Source organism: Solanum dulcamara, chromosome 4, assembly GCF_947179165.1.
Source record: "Solanum dulcamara chromosome 4, daSolDulc1.2, whole genome shotgun sequence".
Classification (NCBI taxonomy): domain Eukaryota; kingdom Viridiplantae; phylum Streptophyta; class Magnoliopsida; order Solanales; family Solanaceae; genus Solanum; species Solanum dulcamara.
Window position 1 is genome coordinate 17030322 of NC_077240.1, and position 23237 is coordinate 17053558.

The window sequence follows — 23237 nt, forward strand, 5'->3', positions numbered from 1 at the left end:
GTTTAGCCTAACACCTATGAAATTGCACAAACATATCTTGAGCACATAAAATTAATTTTAGGGATACTGAATTCCTATATTGGGCCATTAGGAAAAGAGAGATTTTTATTGTTTTGCCGGAAATAGAGGTTTAGTGAAGAAAGAGGTAATTGGAGCCAATTGGTTATTCCATGTTCACTTCTCTGCTCACTTTCCGACTTGTACGTTGTCGCCTCCTATTTCATCCTTTGACATCCTTCCTCTCTTCTCCTCTGCTTCCTGCTTTCCCTGCTTCAATGGACCATACGGGTTTTCACAAACCTTCTTCTTCATCCTACTCTGTGTTTTCTCATTCCAATCCAAGGTAAAAAAAAAAATAATCTTCTTTCTTGCTGATTTGAATGTAAAGTTTCAATCTTTAATTGGAAAAAAATGATTTTGAATCAATGGAAGCAGTGGTAGAGGAAGAGGAAGGGGACTGGACACGAGGGATAATAAAGAAAGATCAGGGGGCGGTGGCGGTGCTGGCAGCTCCGGCAAAGATAAAATTGACGCTCTTGGAAGACTATTGTATGTATATATGTTTTTCTCCTTTCAGGATTTTGGTATTTGATCTAATTTTCGTTATGTGACCTATGGTAATCAATCATATTAACTACGTCTCAATTCGAAAAAAGAGATGAACTCGTATCACTTTATGGTTAATATTTATGTTTTGTGTGATGGATTTTTTGTTTAGAATTAGCTTTTGTTTTACTGGCACAACTCTCCAATTCTTATGATAGTATAAGAGAATTTAATCAATTCCAATTAGTTGGATTTTGGTTTATGAATCCCCTGTTTCCATTTTGGTTTATATGGGTCCTTCACTATTCAAAGATCCAAAGTAATTCATAGGTACACTAGTTGACACTTCAACTTACTACGAGCCTCATCCTTTTATCCTGGTTTGGGACCAACAATGCTTTGCAAAACTCGGGTAGCAGGGAGTTGATACAAGAAAAAACTATTAGGAAAAAAGTTTCTAGACATGATGCTCATTGGAAGTGATTAGTTTCAGGTTTCTAGGTAGTAAGGATATGTACATACTGTAGTGTTTAGAACTATAGTTAGCCGAGAACCAAGTGTTACTTGCCTTAAATTTGTAGGTTCTCTTATAAAAAAACAAACTTTTGTATAGACTAAATGTGATCTATGGAATATTCTGTAATGTTGTTTATCCTCAGGACACGCATTTTGCGGCACATGGCCTCTGAGCTAAATTTGAATATGAGGAATGATGGGTATGTGAACGTACAAGATCTGTTAAAGCTAAACTTAAAAACATTTGCGAATGTCCCATTGAGGTCACATTCAGTTGATGATGTGAAAGAGGTTAGTTGTGTGAAGCCTTGTGCTCCTTTACTTTGTTGCCTCTGTTTCTTGTATAGGTTGATGAAAAGTCTGATTTGCCTCTTCTTTGGATTGCAAAAGGTTTTCAAGTTAATTTAGTTGAAAAAGATTGATACGAAAATTTGACAGTGGCTGTCTTTTCATTGTCACAACTCACAATTGAATGAACTTTTCTTTCAACGGAGTTGACAGCTCCTTTTTATTTTATTTGTCATTTTGCATGCTCTATTATAGGCCGTACGGAAGGATAACAAGCAAAGATTCGGCCTTTTGGAAGAAAATGGAGAGCTTCTGATACGTGCCAACCAAGGCCATACAGTAAAGGTACATTTTCCTCCGTGAAGTGGAGTAATGTTATTTCCTAGTATAGTTGAGATGGAAATTCGTTGGATTAGTCTATGAATAAGTTATGGCATTCGTAGTGGAGGAATCTCTAGAGGGTACTTCCACTAGAGTTGGATGTAATTCTGATGAAGGAAGAAGTAAATTCTCAACATAATTGGAAATGAAAGAGAGGGGGAAATGAAAGACTGGAATGTGTGTGATCAAACGTGGATTTTATTCTGTTTGTGCACATTTTAAAGCACATTAGTTGAGTGCTTTTTATACCAATAACTCTAAGCATATTTCATTTAATGTAAGCATTACACCCTTATTTGACACCTAACCAAACGAGACAACAGTAAAGAAAGCAAATACATTTAGACATTTAAATATGCATCTCTTGGCTAATAATTTTATTAGCAATGAAACACTATTATGAGATTCTCAGTGCATCCATGTGTTACTCTTGCTTTTAAAATTCCAATTTCCATCTTTTCATGATTGAAAGGCTCATGATATGCAGACCATTGTGATACATGTTTTGCCCTTGTATGAAAAACTAAGTAATTTATCGGACATCCAATTGATGATATTCAGCTCACAAGTTAGCAGTATCATTAGTAGCTGAAGAATATTTGTTTTCCACTTTTGCAGATAGTTGAAACTGAAAGCTTACTGAAACCAATCCTTTCAGTTGATGAAGTTCCAGGTAAGATTTGTATTTGATGACTTGTAAACACTACTACGCCCTCAATAACAACTTATTAACCTATTAGCATTTTCTATAAGGATCTTAGTAACCTAAAGAATTGAAACTTTGGCTCCTAAGTACAGTGAATTCCTAAAATGCTTCATATGCATTTTGGGGAATTTTACTAATCAATTTGGAAGGTGTTATTAAAATATGTCCTGTTGAGGGATGATGCTTTGGGCTTGAGCTTTTCTCTTGAGAGTTGCTACAAAGCAATACAAATCTGCAGGGAATTGGCAAAGAGGCCTATCTTCTTTTTCCTGTGATGTTATATCTGTTTTTTTTCCTCAAGGAAAAGATTATCTATTTATTGTCATAATGATAGCTCCTCTCTTTACCCAATGCTGTTGTTATGTTTTTGTTTTTCTTTTAAGATTATTGTCGTTCAAGTCCTCAAATCTTTGATAAGTAGTATCTTCAAGGATTAACTTTGAGAAAAGAAACATAACTGAACTGAATGCTTGTAGCAAATTGTTGATTACTGTGTTTTTTTAGTGTAGAATTTACTCCAATCTATGATTTTCACTGACATGGCAGTCAATTATTGACTAATTTTGGATCAACATTCGACTCGGATTACTTGGGACCTACAAAATAATTCAAGTGACTTAACAATTTATGGAAATAGTACTATTAAGAATTTTCATTAACTTTGGGCTAAACTAGAGTCAATTTGGATCTTTCCTTCTACCCGAACTTATATGTCAAAATCTTAAATTGTCTGCAATTTTCCTGGAAAGATCATGCTTTTTACGATGTAAGATACTTTGTGGATGAAGTACTAAAATCTAAGTTACTTTTTGGATAAAGTACTGAAATCTGAATTATTTTTTGGATGTAGTGCTAAAATCTGAGTATTAATGTTAATAGAATGTGTAATATATATTTACAAAAGTTCCGAGTTCCATTTTCAAGGTCTCGCTTTATATATACGATAATACCAATACCCGAATGTTTGATCTAAGACCTCAATAGAATGTATAATGTAAGTTCACAGACTTCTACAAGATTCATTTTTAAATTCCCTTTTTGAATATTGTAAAACCAACACAAAAATGGGTGTACCTCAATTAATAGTTATTCGTATAAAATGAGATCAGTTCTGCTGAAGAATAATTTATACATCAATATCCCCGTGGTCCTTTAGAATTCTCTATCTCCGTCTTTGAAGCTGTGGTTTTCATCTGTGACAATGTGCAGTTTGTGTACACGGCACTTACAAGAAGAACTTGGAGTCAATTTTGGAGCATGGGCTCAAACGCATGAAAAGGTTACATGTTCATTTCTCATGTGGCTTGCCATCAGATGGTGAGGTAATTAGTGGTAAGATACCTTATAGGATCTTGAATCTGTTGCCATTTGCAAAATCTACAAATTCATGCTACTGTCATACATCCACCGACTCTGAATTTGTTTTCTTATGGCATGAATACAGTAGTTGATCTAATAGAACCGTGCCATGGTGCAATTTTATGGATCAATTTCTTGGATATTGGCCTTTCTGATCTCCATGTGTAAACTCATGGATTGTTGTTTTTCTTTGACCTTTAGTATCTTCCTCTATCAGCAGAGAACTCTTGCCTTTAGAGAGCCTGTTTGGATGGATTTATTTTAAGCAACTTATAAGTTGAAAATTGCTTATAAGTTAAAATAAATAAATAGGAGTAGCCCAACTTTTCTTTTTTTTGACTTATAAGCTGTTTTCAATTTATAAGCTGCTTAAAATAAGTCCATCCAAACAAACTCAATTCTTTATTGGGACTTATTTTAAGCACAAAATGACTTTAAGTTGGTCAGACAAACACTCAAAAAATCTGAAAGCAGCTTATAAGTCAATCCAAACGGGCCCTTAGACACTTCACCTGAACTTCAACAGTCTTGATTTTCTTGGGTGACTAAAAATTCTTTGTTATTGAACAGGAATGAGGCGAGATGTTAATGTCCTCATCTTTCTTGATGTGAGAAAAGCTTTGGAAGGTAATTGGTTTTTGATTTCTCAAATTCTAGTCAAGTTTCTCTAAAATATTATGACAATTCCAATAAAATTATATGTTGGCAATCAAACATATTGTAGCTTATTATAGGTTGTCAAAAAGTAAGTTGTATTAACAGTGAGATATCAAGAAAGAATATTCTGACTTTCTTTTCTCAGACTGAAGTCTTAGCTTATTTCTATATTCTTTTTGTAGATTCAAAAACTAATCACAAAATAAAGTATATTCAGATGTTGATACATGTGCTGACGTCATGAAAGTTCAAAAATCCTACTTTTTCGCTGTTTCTCACAGTTGGTTTTGCATTGCTTCAGATGGAATGAAGCTTTATATCTCAGAAAACAGAGTTATCTTGACAGAGGGTATTGATGGCGTTGTGCCAGTGAAGTACTTCCAGAAAATGGAGTCATGGCCAGATAGAAGACCTTTGTCATTATAGAATATGTCTCTTGTTCACTCTTCCTTTTCCTTTTGCATCCGTTTTTCTTCTTATTCCCTTGCACTACACTTACCCACTCCGTACCCAGGGCCAAGAGGAAAAAGGAGGCAGGTTATAATGCCCTGTGGTGTCGTAAAACATATATTGTGATTAGATATTCATTACATATTTTGCCCTTTTATTAGGAAAGAATTATATGAAATGGAGTAGTTGAGATCTGCACCACAAAAATGAACTCCACCTCATTTCGGGGTATATTCAGGGTCGAAGGTTCAAAATACAGGCAGGTTGTTCAAATGCTTGTAAATAAACATTGTGATGGAAGATAGCAGAAAAGAATCCTCCTTTCAATCAAAGAAAAGAATACTGGCAAAAGCATCTCACATGCTAAAAGAATTCCTGATTGAACCGCAACCTGTGATTGCATGATTCCTGTTTATACATTATACTATTTCACTATTTATGATACTTAATTCAAGATTCACAAATACTGGTATTGGTGAAATATTAAGATATTAGTGCGAGTATATCAAGTGAAATAAACAACTTAAGAGCATTTCTGGGAATTCCTTGAACTACTTAAATCATTTCATTTTTAACCTTACATCAAATACTCTGTCCAAACACCCTACTCGTCAATTAGAATAGCCAGGCAAATCATGTAACAAAATGTTACTAACAAGACCCCAAAGCAGAGTAGGTATGGCAAGCTGCATCAATCAAATAAATAAGAATGCAAATGCTTTGTCAGTTAACATTTTGCAACTGTCAAAAATTCATCCTAAAAGTGGAAACAGAAACTACTATTATATTGTATATTTTGATCTAGTAAGTCTGGTTGAAGTTTATTTGAACTAATAAGCTGCTCAGACTGAAAACAAGATACTCCATTTTATGATATACTTTTCCTAATATTCAAGCTGCTAAACGAGAATTTCACGTAATTAGAGGATCTCAACTCCCAAATGTTTGTAAATGCTTAAAAATAGAATGAAATATGTGGAAAGCTTCCACTATAGTGTTCAACCTTAGATATCTCATGAAATGAAATGGATCAAAATCAAGTTCAGATGAATTCTAATACAACATAAACCTCGTGAAAGGACCAGAAATTTAGCTGAATCCTCCTATTTTCTAGAAGTTCCCACTTTCTAGGATCAGGATTGAAGAGGTAAATAAATGAGCACTCAAGCTTCCACACTCTCATTTTACATTTGACAGATAAAAGATCACAAATTTACATTACTGCATCAGCATCTTGATCCTACCTTGTTACATAAACCAAGAGTGCAACTTTCTAAAACTAAAGTTAATGATAATACCTAAATAGAATTTAGTCTCAGCAGCTGGTAACTCTAAGAGAAGCACATTCAGAGCCATTCTATAGTATTGCTACTTCTTCAAACTGAATTAGTGCTGTAACTAACCCAAATAGTCAATGAAATGGACATTTAAACAATAAGCTCAAAATCGGATGGACCAGATAATTTGTATGAGCCATCAACAAGATTTTGTACAATACCAGCATAAGAAAGACTATAAAAAGTAATTTCCGAAAAAGATTAGTCGTACATCGTTATAGCACATTTCTTGATGCCTGAGTTTTTGCATGTTTACTTCTGAAGACTGTCTCCTGAAGGGAGGAATCATTCTTAGCTTGTAGACATAAAATGTAAAGGTAGAAGAACATGAAATGCAAATTTTCTCTGTACTCACTAGTTTTCTGTTTAAGTCCTAGGGTCTTGCATACTCAAAAGGAAAGGAAAAATAGAGCCTAGAGGAGCTGGAGCATTGTGGGGGTTCTCTTCAGGCTTCTTAACTAGTATCAGTTTGTAATGGTGCTTCTTATTTCTTTGTCCACCTTTTCCATACAGAAATAACAAACAGGGAAAAGAACAATGGAAATAATCCATTGTAATGAGTCTAAATAATCAACTTGCAGTAATAAACCACAAAAAACAGAAACACAAAGTACGAAATCTTATTTAATAGCCGAAATAAGAAATATACAACCTCAACATTCATGTAAAAGCATGATCTCAGAAATGTCCTAACCAAATAAATCTATGCAAGAAATCAAATGTGGAACTATCATGTGCTACTCTTATTAGAACTTAATAAAGATGATACATCCGCTGTCCATCAATCAGCAGTGTTCTATCAGTCCTGAATCCTAAATTGATAAAACTACAACAATTACATTCCAAAAGTAATAAAAGTTGAATTTCCGGTTCCATTTGACACAGATCAAATTGTCCAGCACAAATGTGCATCCACCACAAAACGTCGTCATCAGAGGGATCTGATGTGCTCCATATATGGCATCATCAAGATTTAGAAAGCAAGAAAGTGGGGCAATTGATCGAAAATGTGTTAAAAAACAATCAGAAATCAAAATGAACAAGAATTGAATGATCCTACCGCACAATCCAAAGAATGTATCACTGGGCACTCTTCTTTCCATTACCATAGTAATTGAGGTACCATCGAACAAATTTCTTCAATCCCGTCTGTAGATCTGTCGTAGGCTTATATCCAAGCTCCTTGTGGGCTGAACTTATATTGGCATGAGTAAACGGCACATCTCCATTCCTTGGCAACTTCATCACCAATCTCTTGGCCTTCACCTTTAGCAACCTCTCCAAAATGCTTACAAGATCTGAAACTGGCACTGGTGATGTGTTGCCTAAATTGAACACCCGCAGTTGAGCAGCGCCTTTCTTCTTCCCACCACTTCCAGTGCTCTTGTCAGCAGTGTCCAATGCTGCCAAACATCCCTTCACTATATCATCAATGTAGGTAAAATCCCTAGCTACCGTGCCATGATTAGCAGCCTCGAATATGGGAATCGATTTTCCCTTCAAGATATCCCTCGTGAAAAAGAAGTAAGCCATGTCTGGCCTACCCCACGGTCCATAAACGGTGAAAAATCTCAATCCAGTTAATGAAAGACCATATATATGATTATATGTATGAGCAATTTCCTCCCCAGCCTTTTTAGTAGCGGCATAAAGACTAGCAGGCTGATCTGTCCTATCCTTCTCTGAAAAGGGTACCTTAGTATTCAATCCATATACAGAACTAGATGATGCCCACACAATGGCAGGTTGAGGATTAACACTTTTGCAAATTTCAAGAACATTAACAAGACCAGCAATATTACTATGCACATATGATCCAGGATTTTCCATGGCATAACGTACCCCTGCTTGTGCAGCCAAATGCATTACATGAGTAAATGGAACAATATCAAAAAGTTTCTTCAAGAGGGTGACATCATTGATATCACCCTCAACAACATACACCCCGGTTCGCTCTAAGAGGGCTTGTCGCGCTCTTTTGAGCGAAGGGTCATAATAATCATTGAAATTATCCAAACCCAATACGCCATCGCCACGGCGTTTAAGGGCAACTGAAACATGAGTTCCTACAAAGCCAGCAGCACCAGTAACCAATACAGAAATACCATTACGTGACCTTACTTTAGCTGAAGCTTTAATCCTCTTCTCCCAAGCTGGACCACCATAGGAGCTGGTTCTGAGAGATCTTCTTGAGAGATCTGAAGAGACAGGGGATGAAGAAGCTGGAGATCTGTAGAAGAATACAAAGATCAACCCCAAGAATACAAATGACCAAAATGTGAGCTTGGCTAGAGAAAAATGCATCCTTAGCCTATTGTAAGGAGACTTTTCCATCTTGAACTTTCCTGGGGTTGATGGGATATTGTCAATGTGCATCATTTGGGACATTACACTTGCCAAATCTTGGATATTTGAGCAGTACCCACCTTGGGTTTTTCTTGTTTTCAAAGGAAATCACCAAATTTTCTTGGAAAAGGTGAGGGTTAGGGTTTGAAAAAGTCCTTCTTTTTTGTTTTTTTCCTTCTAATGAAGGTTTGGTTGTTGATAGTGGAAATGGAGATAAGAAGAAAAGGAAAGAAAAAGGGGTGGCTATGAAGGTGATGATGAGGGTATTGGTATCATCAAACAAAATAAAAAGTTAAAAAAAAGAAGGCTGAGGATATTGAAACTTTAGCGCTATATTTATGGGAATCTTCTGGTTTCTTGGAGGGACTGGTTGTTGTTGGAACAAATTGGTAGTAGTAGTAATTATTGTAATTGTTTTTCCTTTTCTAAACTTTTGTGGGGTTTCTTTGCACTTGGTCTTATAAGAAAAGATTGATTAATAAAAAATGGGTGATTGGAAGAGAGAGAGAGGTGAGTGTGTGTCTGTGTTGGGAGTGTAGACTAAATTTGACGGGGTTGGGGAGGAGGGGGGGGGGGGGGAAGAATGTGGTTTGAACAATTTAAAAAGGAATAATGAAAGATTGGAAGTGGACTAATAGCTAGGAGGTTGAGTTTTGGGGGTGGGGGGTGGAGGTAGTTAGATTAAGGACATAGTCAAACAAGAGTGTAATTAATAAAATGGATTAAGTAACAAACTTTGAGTAAAAAGTTAAAAGAACCTTAATTTTTTTCATTACATGCAAAAAGGATAAAATAGATATAAAATGTTATTATTTTCTTAATTTTACAAATTTAACAAGTAAAAGTAGACATTTATTTTTAGTATAGTAGACAAGTTATAAAAATGGACGGAGGAAATAATTACTTGTTGACAAATTTATAAGTCAACTATACTCCGTCTATCACAGAATAAGTGTTGTTTTGACTCATTTCAGTCACATTGAGAAAAATAATAAATGTAAAGTATTGTTTACTAAGTATTTTTTTGAGAATTGAGCACTATTACAAAAAAATATTCTTTCAATCTCAAAATAAGTGTCATTTTAGTTTATTTCATGTCCATTAAATAAAACAAAAGGTATAATTTATCCTTATTAATTAGATGTTTATTGAGAATTGAGCAGTATTAAGAAGAAGTACCTCTTTAATACAAGATATAGTTAAAAATATTTATTTTGTTATAAATTTTTTTTTTTACTAAAGTGACATTTATTTTAAGAGGAATAATACAATTAAAAACAATTACTATTTATTGTCTTGAATTTTTAAAGCAATAATTATTTGTAGACAATTTTTGGTTACTTGAAGCATACTTATTTGGGAAGGAAGAGAATATATTTCTACTCTTATTAGGAAGAGTTGGTTATTTTGTCTTAATTTGGAGATTGGGAGGTGGGTGGGTGGGCATTGCATTGCATTGATAGGTGGGTTAAAAAAACAAAGGCCATGAAGTTAAGGCCTTATTTTCATAAAAGTTAGTTTATTTCATTAAAGTTAGTATTTACTTTAAACCAATTTTTAATGAGGGGAGTTTCTTGATTTGGGGAAAAGTCATTAAGGTTTTTGTGTGTGTTTGGAAGTGTGAGTAAATAGGGGGTAGTTTGTTGGTGATGCAGTGGACTAAAGATTGGGGTTAATTATGAAAGATTGTTGATTTTTTTACCAATTTTGGATGGTGGGAGAGATTTATGGGAGCTCTCTCTCATAATAATCTATTTTTATTTTCTAGATATTCCCTCATCCCATTTTAATGTATATATATACAATGAGATTTTCCTTTAAGATAATACTGTACATTGTTATTAATCTCTTTTTTGGCGTGGGATAATGATGAGTTGAATATTGAAGATTTTTATTTGATGATCCATCTCATTTTAACTCCCATCTAAATTTAAGTTATTCAAATCACAATAATAAAGTGCATTCATTTTTTATTATTCTATCACTACTTTATGAATTTGAATAGATCTAAATAATTCAAATTTGTAACAAAGTCTTAGTGTCTCAAATTAAAGATCTCTACAATGATGATAGTTTGATAATACTACTCCATCAATTTTTACTGTCAACTGTCAACCGTCAACCGTCATTACCATCATTATCAATTATTGTCGTTGTGAACCATAATCAACTATTAGGGGTGTTCATGGTTCGATTTGGATCGGTTATTAATTAAAATCATAACCAAATCAATTTAATCGATTTTTAAATGTCTAAAATCATAATCAAATCAAGTAAAATAGTAACCACCGATTTGGTTATTGTCGGTTTGGTTCGGTTTGATTCAGTTTTTCGGTTTATGACTAGCCGAGACTATTCAAATATTCTCTCTCCACATTCTTCAAATTTCTTATGAAGCTTTTTTTTTCTCACGGCCCACAAGGGTGAACTTTGCTGCATATTGAGGAAAAAACATGCTGATGGCAAATCAAGTGGACCAAACTTGCAACGTAATTTAGATTTAAAAGAACAAGTCAATCAGAGGTTCCAAAATACAAACAACTCTGTCCATTAAAATGAAAAAATTACATATTTAAACTAAACTAACTAGAGAATCCATAATATAATCAATTTTATCTTTAATTAAATTATAAAAATTAATAATTAAAAGATACAAAATATCTTTAATTATTTATGAAAAGCTAATATTATACATATAAATAATTATAAATTTTATGTATATAATTATCGGTTTGGTTCGGTTATTTATTACTATAACCATAACCAAACCAAATATTATCGGTTTTTCAAATTTAAAACCAAACCAAATGTCGTTTTTTTTATTCAATTTGGTTAAATTTTCGATTTGGTTTTGATTTTAACCAAAACTGTGAACAACCCTATCAACTATCACTGCCTACATTCACTATCCTCAACCATAACTTCTAGCATTGTTTATCACCAATTATCATCATTAGTCACTACTATATATCAAGAAGAATCGCAATCATTTACCACCATAGGCTAATAACTATCACCATTAACATACACTGTTTACTGCAATTGCTAGGCATCATCATCATTTATCATTAGCTATTACCCGCAATTGCTACCATCTTCTATTGGTACCCACAATCACCACCGCTAACCATCATCACTATCAACAACGATATAAATTTTTAAAAATATTTAATTGATATAGTATGAAATTAATTTAATATTTTATTTTAAATTAATATTTATTAGTTTACAAAACAAAAAAAAAATAAGTTTTATATATTTAGACTTTAAAAACACAAATATTCTGAATTAATTAGTAATCAGATATGATAAAATATCTTAATATTTAAATATGTATTAAATATCTAAATTTTAATATTCAATATAATATATTTAGATACAAACATCTTAATAAATCATAATAAAACAAATGAAACTAGAAGGAGTATCTTAATTTAAGAAGCTTTAATAGGGATTTCCTTTTTCCGTCAAAGCTACATACCCCTACCTTTTGATGCTATATTTATGCATAGATTTTTGGTTTCTTATCAATTAGAGAAGTAAATTTTCTAGAAGAATCAAATCAAATAGCTAATAAGTCCTCTTCAATTTGGAAAATTTTACTTTATTTTACCTAATGAAAGCTATATTTTTCTCAACATGAAAAGCGTACAATGGAATCAATGTGTGTAGCTAAAAATTAAAAAAGTTAATTCTCCTGCTAAAACGAATTATGACACGCTTAGAAAAAGTTAATAAAACATTACTTACCTTTTCATCGATCAATTGTTTTTTTTTTCCATTGTTAGAATGCATATTTATTATATTAATAAAATTCACAATTTTGACTTATTTTCCAACACAATTTTGACTATCACGTTTTTCACCTTTCATGATTATTTTTTTTAAACTCATATTTTCTTTTTTCCCTCTCCCCCCTCCCCCCCTTCTAGATATCCTTCTTTTGGGGTAAACATATTTGCTTCATGCTATATATATATAACTTCCATATCCCTTTTTTCCTTTTTTTTCTTATTTGCTTTTAATTTGCTTTTGCAAAAATATATCACTCAATTAATAATTATTATTTTGATTTTTAAAAAGTCAATCTTTTTATTAAAAAATTAAAATAAAAAAATATAACTTTATAAAATAATAACTAAAATCGACCCAGGAAGCATTTAAATGTAGTGCTCTAGTTAATTCATGAGATTTATGGCCCATATATTTTGTTCCATCAATCAACTAGAGTTTGGTTCTCAAAACATATTAATAATTTTTCTTTCACTTTCGATTTATTGAAATATGGAGAAGAAATATATATCAAATGAGATCATGACTAAGAATACGCTTACACTAATGCATTTTTTTAGGACTTATTGATAAGGACAAATAAAGGTAGGTTTCTTTCTTTTTTTAAATTTTCACATCTTTCCACATGACATTTGTCCTCTAAAAAGGCCAAAGGCAATAAATAATCCATTTTCACATGAGTACAATCTAGTATTTGTCTATGGAATTTTTTTTCCTAGTATTTTATCCAAAGAGATTAGGGTAAGGGAAGTCCTACTTGAACATTATAAACTCAAAATTCAAAATTCTTTACACATTTCCAATAGAAATAAGTTAGCTTTAATATAAAATTAATCAAATACTCATTTTTGTTCCTTTTCTTTCCTTCTCTTGATCTTTGGCTGAGTCGCACACAAAAATACAAAGTAATCGGTGTAAGTGAACCATATATATTGGATTTCTCGTATATATTCTTACAAAACATTTTTTGAAAAATTGTTTTTATAATTCAATAGAATATGACCTTCTGTTTATGTAACAACACCGAAACTTTGCTTTTGTCATGTTAAAGCTGATAATTAAGTATCCATACATACTTTACATCTAGCCTTACAAGTGTGGAGGTATAAAAAAAATTGAGGATGAGTTAATGCAAATGCCCAAAAAGGAGACAAAGTCATGTGAAAGTTCACATAAGTTTGCTGGTAATAAGGCAACCTTGAAAGCAAGGCAACTAAAACTCTTTTTTCTTTTATTTGCAATAACACCTCTCCTTATATTCAGTGGCTTTTCTTCTAAAGTTTGTTAGGCCAGCTATCATGTGATCAATTTGTATGTCCATTTTATTATTATTATTAGCAGTACTCTTCCTTCAACTAAAACTTTTTTTCGCCTAAAAAGTAAAAGCATTGAAAAAAAAAAAGGACACAAGAATACAGCCCCTCCCACTCTTTACCATCTTTTCTTCTTCTCATGTGGGATAACACAATATTACACATTTAATATAATAATTATGTTCAGTTGATCGATTATATATAGTTTTTATTGATCAAATCATCATATTTTTCTATGTAAATTTATCTCCTCCGGGGAAAGATGCAGTCAAGACCAATTAGTGAAAGACATACTGATCTGACGAAGCAACTCTGTTTTCTAAGGGAGAGTGGACTAAAAAAAGAAGAAGCGTCATGCGTCATGCTTTTGTAGACCGATTTTTTGATACTATGTGTCTACCTATTCAGGAAGGGGCTTTGGGTCCTCCTACTAAAAGACATTTTCAAGAGCTTTCAAAAGCTTTTCGTATGACACCACTTCTCACTTACTTACTACTTACTGTTGGGTTTAATTGATAGGTTGAATGGGAAATTGAGGGAAAAAGAAGTGGAGAGGAAATGATATGTTCTCTCTTATTTTATTAAATAAGCTTTGGTCCCACATAGGTGGTGGAAATGAAAAGTCTCCTATTTAAAAATAGAAGCACTCCTTCATGTTGCTAAAGGGTCAAGAAGAGGGTCTCCCCTCGCGCCGTCGTCGTCGTCGCTCGCTCGGCTCGGCTCGGCTTCGGCTACGGCTACGGCTACGGCTACGGCTACGGCTTCGGCTTCGGCTTCGGCTTCGGATTTGGATTTGGATTTGGATTTGGAACGGCTACGGCTTCGGCTTCGGCTTCGGCTTCGGCTTCGGATTTGGATTTGGTCAATTCTGAACATACCATCTTCTTCTTCTTCTTTCTGCACTTCCTAAAATCGTGTGATATACATCCTTCAAGTGGTTCGCTGTCATCAAAGATTTGCAGTACCTCTACTTTGGTGAGTAATCGTTCTATCCTGGGAGGAAAGATTCCAAAAACCTCGGGTACTTTGAGGGGAATAATTTCCTTAAGGACACACTGTGCACTCAGTGGGCTCGATTCTGTTTCTGCATTAATATTTTCAGATTCTGTTGTTATTATTTTCAGAAGTTTCTGTTACTGTTTAATATTTTCCAATACAGTTTATTAACAATCTTAAGGAAATTATATTATTATTGTTTTCTAACCAAACTGTATTCTGTCTTTGGAGACTAAAACCTGTGTGATTTTCTACTCCGTATGAAATAAATATTCTGATTTGAAGAGTATAAAAACTTCATTGGAATATTAAAGTTCATACTTGTACAACGATTTGAAGAGTATAAAAACTTCGTCGTTGTTTTTGTAAAAGGTCTGATATTCTGAAATATTAAGACAGTTTGTCTATTTTGACAGTGAAAAGAAATGACAAGTGATACTGCTACTACTTCTGCGAATGTTGCTGCAACAAACCGCACTTCTGTGCCACCGGCAGAAAAACCAGGAAAATTTTCTGGAGCCAACTTCAAAGGATGGCAGCAAAGGGTGTTCTTTTGGCTTACCACTCTTGGTATGCAGAAGTTCACTAATGAAGACCCTCCTGTGCCCGCTGCTGATATGCCGGCCAATGAAAAGTTTATGATTACTGAGGCATGGACACAGGCAGATTTTCTATGCAAGGGTTATATCCTAAGTGCTTTGGATGATGATTTGTATAATGTCTACAGTGCTATAAAAACTTCTAAAGAATTGTGGGATGCACTTGAGAAGAAGTACAAGACTGAAGACGCATGCTTGAAAAAGTTTGTGGTTGCTAAGTTCCTAGACTATAAAATGATAGATAGCAGGACTGTTGGAACCCAGGTTCAAGAACTGCAACTTATTTTTCATGACCTTATTGCTGAAGGCATGGTAGTTAATGAAGCGTTTCAAGTGGCTGCGATGATAGAAAAGTTGCCTCCTTCGTGGAGAGATTTCAAAAATTATCTAAAGCACAAGCGTAAGGAAATGAAGTTGGAAGATCTTGTGATTCGTCTCAAGATTGAGGAAGATAACAAAACAGCAGAAAAGAAGTTGCGTGGAAATTCAGCAATTATGGGAGCGAACATCGTTAAAGATGCTGCTCCAAAGAATAAGAAAAGGAAGCAACCTTTTGGAAAGAATCAGGAGCAGAACAAGAAAAAGTTCAAGGGCAATTGTTATAATTGTGGGAAAGTTGGACACAAAGCTCCAGATTGTCGTCTTCCGAAAAAGGACAAGAGAAAGGGACAAGCCAATATGGTGGAAAATAAAGAAGCTATTGATGATCTGTGTGCAATGCTATCAGAATGCAACCTAGTAGGTAATCCCAAAGAATGGTGGCTTGATTCAGGAGCTACTTCGCATGTGTGTGCAGTCCGAGAAGCATTCTCTACTTATTCCCCTGCAGCACCTGATGCGACGATCTATATGGGAAATTCTGCAACTGCAAAGATTGAAGGATATGGGAAAGTATTTCTGAAAATGACATCCGGCAAGGTGGTGACGCTGAACAAGGTGTATCATGTTCCAGAAATGCGAAAGAATTTGGTGTCTGCCGGCCTTCTTATCAAGAATGGATTCAAGTGTGTTCTAGTTTCAGACAAAGTAGTTGTCAGTAAGAATGAAATGTATCTAGGAAAAGGCTACCTCACTGAGGGTCTTTTCAAACTAAATGTAATGGTTGTTGATTATAATAAAGTTCAAGCTTCTTCTTACTTACTTGAGTCAAATAATTTATGGCATTCACGTTTAGGACATGTCAATCATAAAACCTTGCGAAAACTGATTAATTTAAATATATTGCCTAACTTTGATTGCAATAAATCAAAATGTCAAGTATGTGTTGAATCTAAGTATGCTAAGCATCCTTATAAATCTATTGAACGGAATTCTAGTCCCTTAGAATTGATTCACACAGACATTTGTGATATGAAGTCTACACCAACTCGTGGTGGAAAGAAGTATTTTATAACTTTTATTGATGATTGCACTCGATATTGTTATGTATATTTGCTTAATAGTAAGGATGAAGCAATTGATGCATTTAAGCAATACAAGAACGAAGTAGAAAATCAATTGAATAAAAAGATAAAAATGATTAGAAGTGATAGGGGTGGAGAATACGAATCTCCTTTTGAAAAGATATGTTTAGAATATGGAATTATTCATCAAACTACTGCCCCCTACACACCTCAATCAAATGGAGTTGCTGAAAGGAAAAACCGAACATTAAAAGAAATGATGAATGCTTTATTAATAAGTTCCGGTTTACCGCAGAACTTGTGGGGGGAAGCTATCCTTACAGCTAATCGAATACTCAACAGAGTACCCCACAGCAAAACACAAACTATTCCATATGAACTATGGAAAGGAAGAAAACCCAACTTGAAATACTTCAAAGTGTGGGGGTGTTTAGCAAAGGTCCAAGTTCCTTTGCCCAAAAGGGTAAAAATCGGACCAAAGACCGTGGATTGTGTTTTTATTGGCTATGCTACAAACAGCAAAGCTTGTCGATTTTTGGTTCACAAATCGGACAATCCTGAAATTAATGTTAATACGGTAATTGAATCAGATAATGCTGAATTTTTTGAAAATATTTATCCGTATAAAACTAAAAGTGAATCCTCAAGTGAAAGATCTAAACGACCAAGAGAAGTTCAAAAGGAAAGTAAACCATCCGAAGAGGATCCAAGGCGTAGCAAACGTCAAAAGATATCTACTTCCTTTGGACCAGATTTTGTGACATTCTTGCTTGAAAATGAGCCTCAAACATTTAAAGCTGCAATGTCTTCTTCTGATTCATCATTTTGGAAAGAGGCAATCAATAGTGAGATTCAATCAATTTTGAATAACCATACATGGGAATTGGTTGATCTTCCTCCTGGAAATAAACCTTTAGGATCAAAATGGATATTTAAAAGGAAAATGAAAGCTGATGGCACTATTGATAAATATAAGGCAAGACTTGTGGTCAAAGGTTATAGACAAAAAGAAGGTCTTGATTACTTTGACACATACTCGCCGGTAACAAGAATAACATCTATTCGGGTGTTAGTGGCACTTGCAGCTGTATATGGTCTTGAAATTCATCAAATGGATGTTAAGACGGCTTTCTTAAATGGAGAATTGGAGGAAGAAATTTACATGGAACAACCTGAGGGTTTCATAGTTCCAGGTAAAGAAAGGAAAGTGTGCAAACTTGTTAAGTCACTTTATGGACTTAAACAAGCACCTAAACAATGGCATGCAAAATTTGACCAAACAATGTTGGCAAATGGATTTAAGATTAATGAGTGTGACAAATGTGTTTACATTAAAAATACTCCAAATCATGAAGTCATTGTTTGTTTATATGTTGATGACATGTTGATAATGAGTAAAGACATTGCCAATATAAATGCTACGAAACGTATGCTTGCTAGCAAATTTGACATGAAAGACTTAGGAGTTGCTGACTTAATCTTAGGAATTAGGATCCATAAAACTCCACAAGGTCTAGCATTATCACAATCACATTATATTGAAAATATACTTGATAAGTTTAAATATTTAAATTTCAATATTGCAAAAACTCCAATTGATGTAAGTTTTGCACTTCAAAAGAACGAAGGTAAAAGTGACTCACAATTGGACTATGCACGAGTTTTGGGAAGTTTGATGTATATTATGAATTGTACACGACCAGATATAGCATGTGCTATTAGCAAGTTGAGTCGATTCACGAATAATCCTAATCAAACTCATTGGATGGCAATGAAACGAGTCTTGGGGTATTTGAAACACACCCAAAACTATGCTTTGCATTATAATAAATATCCCTCAGTAATTGAGGGATATAGTGATGCAAACTGGATCACCGGATCATCTGAAGTTAAATCCACAAGTGGATATGTTTTCACCGTTGGTGGAGGAGCAGTGTCTTGGAAATCATCAAAACAGACATGCATCGCTCGCTCTACAATGGAGTCTGAATTTATAGCTTTAGACAAGGCTGGTGAAGAAGCTGAATGGCTTCGAAATTTTTTGGAAGATATTCCATTTTGGCCCAAACCTTTGGCACCCATATGTATACATTGTGATAGCCAAGCGGCAATAGGGAGGGCAGCAAATGTTATGTATAATGGAAAATCGCGTCACATTCGACGGCGACACAATACTGTTAGACAACTACTCTCTAGTGGTGTTATCACTATTGACTACGTAAAGTCAAGAGATAATATATCGGATCCACTAACAAAAGGCTTATCTAGAGAGGCTGTTGAAAGATCATCGAGGGGAATGAGGTTAAGGCCTAGGACAAGTCAACATGGCGGTAACTCTACCTAGTAGACTGGAGATCCCAAGAACTAGGTTCAAAGAGATCAAACAAAGTTATGATTGACGGTTCAACATTGTCAAATAACTCAACCCATTCTCGTGATGATGACAATGTTCAGAAACAAAGGATAAAACCTTAAGGCTTTTAATGAGTTAATAAAGCTTTAAAGGTTTTTTAATGATTATCTAAATCTGACGGAAAATAACTAGATAGTGTGTCTATAAGACTACACGTTTAGAAATCACCTATGTGAATGTGAAGTATAAGCCGCTTCAAGGGGAATGACAGTAAAGGCCCATTCTCTATGCATTCACGAAACCAGGCGGTGTTCATGGCTGAAACGAACACAACCGTGAGAACCATAGATGGTTGATGATTGATTGTGTGACTTATGTTGTCTAGTTATACAACAAAGTTCGACGGTTCAAAGATATCGCATCTACCGATTGATCGAGTATATCCTATATAAGTTCACTATGAAAAGTTCAAAGGGAAACCTACTTATCCAGATGCAATTAATCTTCGCTTGTATATCACACACTTATCCGTGCATTCCTTTATCTTGTAGACATTCCCCATTCATGTGGGGGATTGTTGGGTTTAATTGATAGGTTGAATGGGAAATTGAGTGAAAAAGAAGTAGAGAGGAAATGATATGTTCTCTCTTATTTTATTAAATAAGCTTTGGTCCCACATAGGTGGTGGAAATGAAAAGTCTCCTATTTAAAAATAGAAGCACTCCTTCATGTTGCTAAAGGGTCAAGAAGAGGGTCTCCCCTCGCGCCGTCGTCGTCGTCGCTCGCTCGGCTCGGCTCGGCTTCGGCTTCGGCTACGGCTTCGGCTTCGGCTTCGGATTCGGATTTGGATTTGGATTTGGATTTGGATTTGGATTTGGATTTGGATTTGGATTTGGATTTGGATTTGGATTTGGTCAATTGATATGATTGATTGATAATCTTTTTGGACCAAATTTTTTTTAAATTTTTAATTAATTAATATTATTTATTTAATTAATTAATTAAGTGAAAAAAAATTTCCCTCCGTTTTTTCCAACGGATTTTTGAATGGTTGCAACCTTGTCCGAAAAGTTGCAAACCTTCTCAACAGGCAAACCTTTTCCCAACAGGTGCCTTTTCTGAAAAGGTATCAACAGTCTATATATATCTGTAAAATCTTCAGAATGTTCCATACGAAATTCTGAACATACCATCTTCTTCTTCTTCTTTCTGCACTTCCTAAAATCGTGTGATATACATCCTTCAAGTGGTTCGCTGTCATCAAAGATTTGCAGTACCTCTACTTTGGTGAGTAATCGTTCTATCCTGGGAGGAAAGATTCCAAAAACCTCGGGTACTTTGAGGGGAATAATTTCCTTAAGGACACACTGTGCACTCAGTGGGCTCGATTCTGTTTCTGCATTAATATTTTCAGATTCTGTTGTTATTATTTTCAGAAGTTTCTGTTACTGTTTAATATTTTCCAATACAGTTTATTAACACTTACTCATTAAATACCGGCTTGAACAAGGAAAGTTCGTGGCCTAATAGAATAGTGTTTTGTGATCCCGGGAAAAGCTATCATAGTGATTCCACTAGACTTGAAAGCAAATGAAACAAATCGGGATAAAGCTTTAACCAAGCGTAGTTGGCAGAGTATGACCTCGCTAACCCCTCCACACTCAGGGTCAGGAACGGGAAAGGGAGAATGAGTAGGACATGCTCGAGGTCAATTCTTTCTTTTAGGAGAGATCCCGGCTTCCTTTCTATTCTCACTCTCCTCCAACTGATGAATGCAATTGGAGTAGAATCGCTTTCCCTTACTAGGTTTAGGAATCCGTAATTCTTCAAGAAGACGAGATTAACCTGGGCCAGCTTCTGAAAAATCTTTCTTTTTCGAAATATTTATTCCAAGGTCAGTTCTTCAAGTGTCAATCATTGTCCTGTGATATTTACTAAAAAAATGATTATTTAATACCATATTCTATTAAGTCAATATTTATTTATTTTTATCTCAAAACCTAGAAAATTATAAGTTAATTGTCAATGGATCCAATGTCGCTATAAGTCTTAGGGCATTTATTAGGGCATTTATTAGGGCTGCTTATTAGGCGGATAATTTCACTTAACGGTTTGGCCTATCGGATATCGGTTTTTAACTTTACTAATCCGCTAGCCAACCTATAAGATATTGGTTGATTCGGTAACGGATTACCAATTATTGAACGCAGTGGTGGACCCAGAAATTTTATGAAGGGGGTTCAAAAAAAATTAAACACGCTAATAAAAAAAAAATATGCTTATTCGGATTCGAACTCGCAAGTTGAGACAAGCTAAAGCGAAATATTGAACCCCATTTGCCACTGAGGTAGTCCTTTGACTTATGCTCAGGGGGGTCAATATTAAATATACACATAAATCAAAAAAATCATCTTATATATACAGTGTAATTTTTTAACGAAGGGGTTCGGATGAACCCCCTAAACATGCCTTGGGTCCGCCCCTGATTGAACGGTTATCGGGCGATGTATCAGATAACCTATAAGAAGTTTGTAGACTATTTGACAACGAGAAAGAGCTTAAGTTGACATTGAAAAGGTGGAGTTGATTGAAGAAAAGATATACCATCAAGCAAAAGTCAAGGATACATTGGCCTCAAATTGATGACTCATATTTTTACAGAATTATGCACAACTAGAGCAAAAGACTCATGTCAATACTGAAAAGAAGTGTAAGTATATGGTAATTCTTAACGGGTTAACGGTTTATCCGATAAGATAATTTAATAATCCGCCCCACATCAATAAATCGTTAATTATAAAATTTTAGTCCGTTCCTCAATCGTTTATTTGATAATCTAATACCAATAAGCCAATAAGTCAATTTTGCAGTTGACTTATCGATTACGGCTCGGTTTTGAACACCCCTAGCATTTACAAAAAAATTGCTAAAATGTAATTGTCACTAGTAATTGTCTCTAAAAATATATTTTTAGCAACAATTAAGCTCTTGTCGTTACTTAATTATTATTAAAAGATATTTTTGTATAGTCCCTCACTGATCTCATCATAAAATTCTATGGATTAATCAAAATGGAAAGTTTAGTAACACCATTTGACATTTGATTAATGTATCCTCTCGAACATTATAGAATAAGTACTTTGTCCTAATTGGGCACCTTAATTTGAGATAATAGAATCTTTTTTATAGTAAATTCTTGTGATTCAGACATTTAGGGGAAGAGGGCGGTGGAAAGAATAAAAGAAGAGGTGAATAGTCTAATAATTTTATAAAGTTTATTATTATTTTATTTATTTATTTATTATAATTATTTTATAGTGTAGTGATGATAATCATAATAATTAGGAAAGCATGGAACATGATGGCAGCAGGTCATATAAATAAATAAAAAGAAAACAACTATTGGGACATGGTTTGCCTTACTTCTTTGGCAACTTGCTCACATGGTTGCCTCTCCATATAACTATTATTTTTTTATTTTCCTGTTCCCTATTAGTATTTATTTAATTCGTGTCGCATAAGGTTCAGTTCATCACAACATTTGATGATATTTCTCACTGTACTATATTAATTAAAAAGTGGACACCAATTCTATAGTATATATGATTTTTCTTTGGTGTTGTGAAATTTCTAACTTATCAGCATTGACATCTTCTATCTTCCCTTAAGCAACCTTATATAGATTAAAGAATGGTAGATGATGTATCATTATTCCTTAAGATTGAGACTTCCTAGTTGTTAAGATTAGAAAACTTAATACTAAGAGAAATAAATTTGGGAAAATTAGTCTGCAATTGTATGAATTGTCAATTCAAATAGCTAGTCATGTGTTACCTTATTATTATTCACTTGTTAACAGATCCATTTGGATCTCACCTCGAATCATGTAACAAACTTTGAGTCTTCCACTTAAGTTTCAAGTTACTTCTTATCGACTTTCATAATAACTTTTAACAATTTAAATTATCTCTTTTCAATCATAAATTGATTTAATGTTTTCTTTCATCATTATATATATATATTATAAGTCAAACTTAAGTGAATGTATTCTTTGGTCAACTAGTCTATTTAAATGGCCCAAGTATATACTGCCTATATATCTATTGTGTATATGTATGTATATTTAGTATAAAGGCACATTTCTTTGTCGTGTGGCGTAAAATTCCCTTTGAAAAATTGTAATGAGAAGATTGAA

General features: G+C 34.1%; 2 protein-coding genes across 3 annotated transcripts; one reads left to right on the forward strand and one right to left on the reverse strand.

The window, feature by feature from the left end:
* Positions 1–5081, forward strand: LOC129886689 (uncharacterized). 2 transcript variants are annotated; one of them, XM_055961481.1, is made up of 8 exons: positions 1–343; positions 436–549; positions 1206–1353; positions 1606–1695; positions 2350–2404; positions 3647–3769; positions 4367–4423; positions 4755–5081. In XM_055961481.1, the coding sequence occupies exons 1-8, from the start codon at positions 171–173 to the stop codon at positions 4877–4879; spliced, it is 885 nt and encodes a 294-aa protein (XP_055817456.1). In that variant the 5' UTR covers positions 1–170; the 3' UTR covers positions 4880–5081. The 2 variants fall into 2 exon arrangements, with proteins under 2 accessions (XP_055817456.1, XP_055817457.1); XM_055961482.1 differs by having other exon boundaries at positions 442–549.
* A 1877-nt stretch (positions 5082–6958) lies between these two features.
* On the reverse strand, positions 6959–9129 carry LOC129886690 (UDP-glucuronate 4-epimerase 3). Its single transcript, XM_055961483.1, has one exon. The coding sequence runs from the start codon at positions 8626–8628 to the stop codon at positions 7321–7323; it is 1308 nt and encodes a 435-aa protein (XP_055817458.1). The 5' UTR covers positions 8629–9129; the 3' UTR covers positions 6959–7320.
* Positions 9130–23237: the final 14108 nt, after the last annotated feature.